Source organism: Neltuma alba, unplaced genomic scaffold (assembly GCF_004799145.2).
Source record: "Neltuma alba isolate B1F8T4 unplaced genomic scaffold, ASM479914v2 tig00001496_pilon, whole genome shotgun sequence".
NCBI classification, from domain to species: Eukaryota; Viridiplantae; Streptophyta; class Magnoliopsida; order Fabales; family Fabaceae; genus Neltuma; species Neltuma alba.
This window is the reverse complement of record NW_021632482.1, coordinates 566,540-572,934: the sequence shown is the minus strand read 5'-3', so window position 1 is coordinate 572,934 and position 6,395 is coordinate 566,540. Positions and strand designations below refer to the sequence as shown.

The 6,395-nt window shown below is 35.5% G+C and overlaps 1 protein-coding gene across 1 annotated transcript; it reads left to right on the top strand.

The window, feature by feature from the left end:
- Positions 1 to 302: 302 nt before the first annotated feature.
- LOC114757633 (uncharacterized) lies at positions 303 to 1,589 on the top strand. Its single transcript, XM_028946720.1, has 2 exons — positions 303 to 878; positions 954 to 1,589. Exons 1-2 carry the CDS (start codon positions 303 to 305, stop codon positions 1,587 to 1,589), a joined length of 1,212 nt encoding a protein of 403 aa, XP_028802553.1.
- Positions 1,590 to 6,395: the final 4,806 nt, after the last annotated feature.

Genomic DNA, 6,395 nt, shown 5'->3' with positions numbered 1-6,395 from the left:
AGGTTAGTAAAAAATTGTTTCCTGGTGGAAGTTGATATTTGCTGTGCTAATGTAGTTAATATGGGAACAGATGTTGTTAATATGCTAACGAATGTAGTGATCGTGCAAGCAGAATTGAGACAGAACCACATGAGATGATTGATGCACAAATGTAAGTAAAATTTTTTTTTCCTGGTGGAAGTTGCTATTTGCTATGCTAATGTAGTGAATGTAGGAACAAATGTTGTCAATATGCCAACAATTGTGGTTATCGTGCATGCAGAACTGAAATTGAAAGATTGTTAGGATTGTCATAATAGGAAATGGCTATATCTTATATCAGTTTGGGAAACGATTATGAGCACGTGGGTCATGAAAATACTGCTAAATGCATTCCTTATCAAGTCCCAAGTGGCTCATATGTAGGTAGTGATGGCCTATATGAAGGTCCAAGCTCTAGTGGAGGGAATGTAAGCGCACAAATTACTGAGATGAACTGTAGTAAACGGTTGGAACTTTTCACAGGCATGGGGCAGAAAATTTCACATGCTGGTTTATTTAGGGAGTATTTGTACAAGTTTAGCATCACACATAACTTTAAGCTTAAATTTTTGAGGAACAGCGAAGAGAGGATGTCTGTCATTTGCAAAGTGGAAGGTTGTCCATGGAAAATATGTGCAAGTGTATTGGGGAAGAATGGTCCATATCTTTATGTCACCACATTCATTAGTGAGCATGTGCATAGTGCCCAAGATAATTTGCAAGTTAGACAGTGTGCAAGATCTAATATGACATCCTGTATAATTATCGATGAGGTGGGGAACCATGCTGACAAGCGGCCAAGTGAAATAGGGGCGAAATTGCAAACAGAATATGGTCTGAATGTTACATATAAACAGGCATATAGGGCGAAGGAGAAGGCAATAGAAGACATACATGGTAGACCTGAACAATCATATATGTTAATACCATAGATATGCCAAAGGTTGAAGGAAATTGATGACAAAACAGTAGCTGAATGGGTAACTGGTCCTAACTACAGATTTGAGCGTGTGTTCATCGCATACAGGTGTTGTATAGAGGGTTTCTTGGCTGGTACTAGACCCATTCTATATGTTGATGGAACTCATTTTTCTGGACTATATAAGGGAACACTCCTTGTAGCTTCGGCATACGATGCAAATAATGAGCTATTGCCTTTTGCAATAGCTATTGTAAAGGGAGAGACAATTGATAACCGGACTTGGTTTATGTCTATGATTAAAAAGATAGTTGGCTCAAAGCCATTAATTATTGTGTCAGATAGTCATAATGCCATAATAGGAGCTATGCAATCAGTGTTCGGTTCTGACAGGTATGCATATTGTTATAGGCACGTTAAGGAGAACTTTAGTGCAGCGTGGCTCAAATTGAACAGAAGTAAAAGGAGCAGAACACGCTCAAAAGAGGATGTGCTAATGCTTCTAAATAAAATTGCATGGGCTAGGGTTGACGATGAATTTGACAAGGCAATGGTAGAAATGACAGAGTTCTCTCCAGAGTTATTTGATTGGCTTAACAATCATGGGGATGTAGAAAAGTGGGCTGTGAGCAAGTTCCCATATAAATGATGGGACAATATAACCACCAATATTACTGAATCATTCAATGCTTGGATGGTCAAGGAGAGAAAGCATAATGTAGCCCAAATGGTTTATGAGCATCGTGAGAAAGTTGCGAAAAAGATGCAAGCATCAAGTGTGGCAATGACAAAATAAAAGAGTTGCATAGGGCCAAAGATAGAGACCAAACTAAAGGAAAATATGGAGGTTAGTAAGTAGGTCATTACAATAGATTATGGTATGGGAAATATCAATATCTAAACCTCACGTGGACACCACCGAGTGAGTCTCAACTTGCACTATTGTAGTTGTACAAAGTGGCAAATGACATGGATTCCATGTAGGCATGCTTGTGTAGCAGTGAAAACTGTCCATGGTGATATTTATGATTATAATGAGGGATGGTACAAATTTTCATATCAGCAAAAGATTTATGCCAGGTGCATGATTCCGGTGGTTAGAATTGACATGCCAAATGTAAATGACTATAGGATGGAGAATATATCTAATCAAATTTTACTGCAACCCCCAATTACAAGTCGAGCTCTTGAAAGGCCTAAGATTACAAGGCATGAGTCACAATACCAAGACAAAAAGATATACTGCTGTACTCAATGTCATCAAGTTGGACACACAAGAAGGACGTGCAAAAACCCAAATCCAACTTGATTTGGGATGTACACCATGTGATGTGTCATTTTTTGTTAGCACTGTATAGTGATTACGTCACATCCCAAAAATTTTCACCTGGCTATAAGGGATTAAAAATTGGGATGAGCGTCAATCTAGGAACTAAAAGGGGAGATGAAACAACTTTTGATGTGAAACCCTGAGGAGGTCTGGGCTGGCATTTTCGTAAGTATCAGTCTAGGAAGGGCAAAACGAGAAAATTTGAGAAAAATTCCAGAAAATCCTCAAAAAATGGGAAAGTGGAGAGTAGAGGTCTTGGAAACTCGGTTGAGGCCCGAAAGGTGAAATTTCGGTGAAAATGAATTATTACGGAATTTCCCATAAATAGAGGTTTTTCAGGAAATTACTGGGAAAATAAAGAAAAATAATTATTTTAATGAGTTAAAGGCCTCAATAAATTTGGAAGATTGATGGAAAATTTATCTAAATGTTTATTTGAATTTATAAAATTTGTTTTAGGCCTTGGAAGCTCAAGGATTAATTCTAGGGAATTTATTTTCCCATAGTGACACCGATAAAGGCCTAACCGGGAAAAATTCAAAATAAATACCTAGAGGTGGTGAAAAATTCTGAAAATTTCCAGATCATGTTATCATATTAAAAGTTGAATTATCATGAAGAGAAAGGAATTTTTGGATGTCTGGAAAAATTATGAAATGTTACTAGTGAATAGTAACCGATAAAGTTTCTAATTGGTTTGAGATAGCGATTTGGTTTGTGGGCCATCTTTTTGGGCAAACCCAAACCATTTGTGGGGCCCAAAATAGAATTATTAAAGGACCAATTTCGTGCACTTTCCAGATTCCACCATTTTATTAAATAAAATGTGAAATTAAGGGATATTTTTGTGAAAAAATCTAGAGAAATGCCACCTGTTCAAATCTGAATATTTTCCACACTTGATGGCTGCCACATAACCCCATTGAGCTGTCCCAATTCATGCAAATCAGGAGGGAGAGGGCAGATGGAATTTTTCTATAAATACCCCTTGAAAATACATGAAAAATGTTAGAAAATTGGGGAAAATAAGGGGAAACTCTACCACTGTTCATCCAGCCACACTTGCACGAAATTTTGAGGTGTTTTAGGCAAGAAATCATCCAACCTACTTCAAGGAAACACTAAGGTATGTCCAAGCATCAATATCCCTAAGTTTTACATTGATTAAACAAGGATTTTTGCTTGGGAAAATGCTGAAAAAATCTGAAAATTTTGGTTGAGATATGTGATGCTTAGGGAAGGATAGAAACCTTAATAATCAAGTGGGATAAGCAAGATTAAGTGGTGTATGGATTGATTTTTGGAAGAAAGCCAAGTTAGGGTTTTGGTTCTTCATTTTCGTTTTGCACTGTTCATGCAAAAACAATTTGAGTTTGCTTGATTTGATTATTCCAATGGCTTTAAAAAATGTTTTTGTGTAGGGATTTAATGTTGGAAGATGTTTAAAATCATTGGAATCATAAATAGAATTTTTGGAAGCATATAGCCCCCTATTCGGCCAAGTGAGGATCATGGGGAAGGAGTTTGAATTTTAAAAATCTGATTGCACCATTGGATTCCTCATGAAAAATTGTGTAGGATTGGGTCATGAGAAGTTTGATCCTAAAGGAGGAATCATTTTATTGAAAATCAAAGAAAAATGGGGGAATTGTTAAGCTAATGTTAAAGTGTTAGAATTAAGTTGTTTTGTGATTAATATGGCCTATGTTTATGCTTGGTTTAATAGGCATTAAGAGGAGGAATTAAGGAGAAGCATTGCTCCTTGGAGGACTTAAGTGGACAAGCTTTGCAAAGGTAGCTTTGAATTATAATTTAATTGTTTATCTTGCTTGTTTGTTGTAATTTGTTGTTGCTTGGATTTGGAGGAATTTTGTGGTGATCTTGACTGTTTGATTGACATTGGTTATGCTTTGGCCAAATGCTTTGTGGTATGTCAATGTGGATGATATGATGTTCCTCTCCTTGCCTGGTATTTGGCATGAATTCTTATGAGTTGGGAGTGGTTTGGATTGCATGAACATGTCACAATTGAACTTGCATTGATTTACATGATAATTATAATTCTTATGCTACTGGGATTTCTTTGAAATCTCATTCCTCCTATGTCATTCTATGCACTAATTAGGAAATGGACCAAGTATGGATCAAGGCAAAGAATTGGTATTGGAATAGTGGAGCAATATGTAATTAATGTTGTTATGTTATGTTGTGTAAGGTATCATTGAACTTTATGTAATGATGGTATCTAGTTATGGATGATATTATGATATGTATTATACTTTATTCTCATGCCCTAATGTTAGAGTTATGCATGGTACATTATGGAATGGATGTGGAAAAAGAGAAAGGGGTAATTAGGGGATAGCAATTCCCTAAAAAGTGTCAAACTTGTGGCACATAAAATAATGAGCAATTGTGAGAATCTGGGCGTGAAATTTGGCAGTCTAATAGATCTCATTTTAAGCTTTAAATCAAGTGATAATTCATCAAATTCTGAGTTGTGCGCTAAGAGTTATGCCCTTTCAAAGTTGGGCAAAAATACTGGAAATTCAAAAATTTACCAAATGAATAGTACATTTTGACGAATTTCCTGGAATTATTCTGGATGTAATTGGACCTAATGATTATTTTTCCTCCACAGAAATCTTATCCAGATTTGTGTGAAAATTAGAACCACTTTATTTTTATTTTTCTAGATTTAGTTATGAATTTTCAAAGTTGGCCCATTTTCAGATGAATAGTGTACGGACAGGATGAACAGTAGAATTCTGAACTTTAAATTTTTCATCCGGAAACGCTGCGAAACACGTTATATTGGTTCCAATTGATGTATAATGGGTTATAAAGAGAGGTGTGATAGATTGATAATAGATATTGGATGATATACACTTTTGATTGAAGATATGTAAATAGTTTAGTGCATTGGCCATGTTGGTTTTTGGTTAATGGCCATGTTAGTGTTATGTTGTTGGGCATGTTTTTTGTTAGTCAATGCCTGAATTGTTATTGTTATATCATTGTAAATATTGTAGACGGTTAGGTGGGTGATGTCATTGACAATGAAACATTAATTGAAAGCATCATCTTAATGTCCACTTGTCATTAAACATATGTAAATCAGTTATTGTGATGTATTTGGTGATTATTGGTTAATGACTAAAGTGATGTTGTCATTCTGTATTCTATTAGTGTAGTTGTGATGCATTTGCTGTCATGTTATTTTTCCTATATGCAATTATGCTACTGTGACTAGTTATTAGTGCATGACAGACATGCATGGGTAAAATGCTTAAATGCTCTTATGATTCCTTCAACAGTTGTACTGAATATATTCGCTGTATTTCTATAACTATCACAAATAGTTATTCTATACACGAATCTGGGTAACACCAAAACCTTTTTAGTGATTACAACAATAGTTGTAGTGAATGACAAGGCAGCTTCTCATGCCTGCTTAACAATAAGTGGATAGTCATTCTCTAAACAAATCTAGGTAACACTTACACAGTTCTAGTGACCTGGTAATTAGTCGTAGTTAATAACCTGATCACTTGTATTGATTCACAATGAAACTTCTCATGGGGCATTCCTGACTACGTAGATATTATGAGTAGTTATTCTCTCTACGAATCTAGGTGATGCTTACAATGTTCTAGTGAACTATTGATTAGTTGTAGTTAATAACCTGATCACTTGTACGGATTCACAATGAAACTTCTCACAGGGCATTTTTGACTACTTAGATAGAGTGAGTAATTATTCTCTATATGGATCTAGATAATGCTTACAATGTTCCAGTAAACTATTGATTAGCTGTAGTTAATAACTTCATTACTCTTACTGATTCACAATGAAACTTCTCACAGGGCATTCCTGCCTACGCTGATGTAATCAGTAGTTATTCTCTATACGGATGTAGATAATGCTTATAATGTTCTAGTGAATTGTTGACTAGTTGTAGCTAATAACCTGATCACTTGTACTGATTCACAATGAAACTTCTCATGGGGCATTTCTGACTACTTAGATATAGTGAGTAGTTATTCTCTATACGGATCTAGGTAATGCTTACAATGTTGTAGTGAACTATTGATTAGCTGTAGTTAATAACCTTATTACTTGTAC

Bases quoted from the DNA above. Each gene is read 5' to 3' on its own strand.
- LOC114757633 (XM_028946720.1), top strand. From the start codon at position 303: ATGGCTATATCTTATATCAGTTTGGGAAACGATTATGAGCACGTGGGT. The intron at 879-953 runs GCATATAGGGCG...TTAATACCATAG, and splicing joins TGAATGTTACATATAAACAG to ATATGCCAAAGGTTGAAGGA.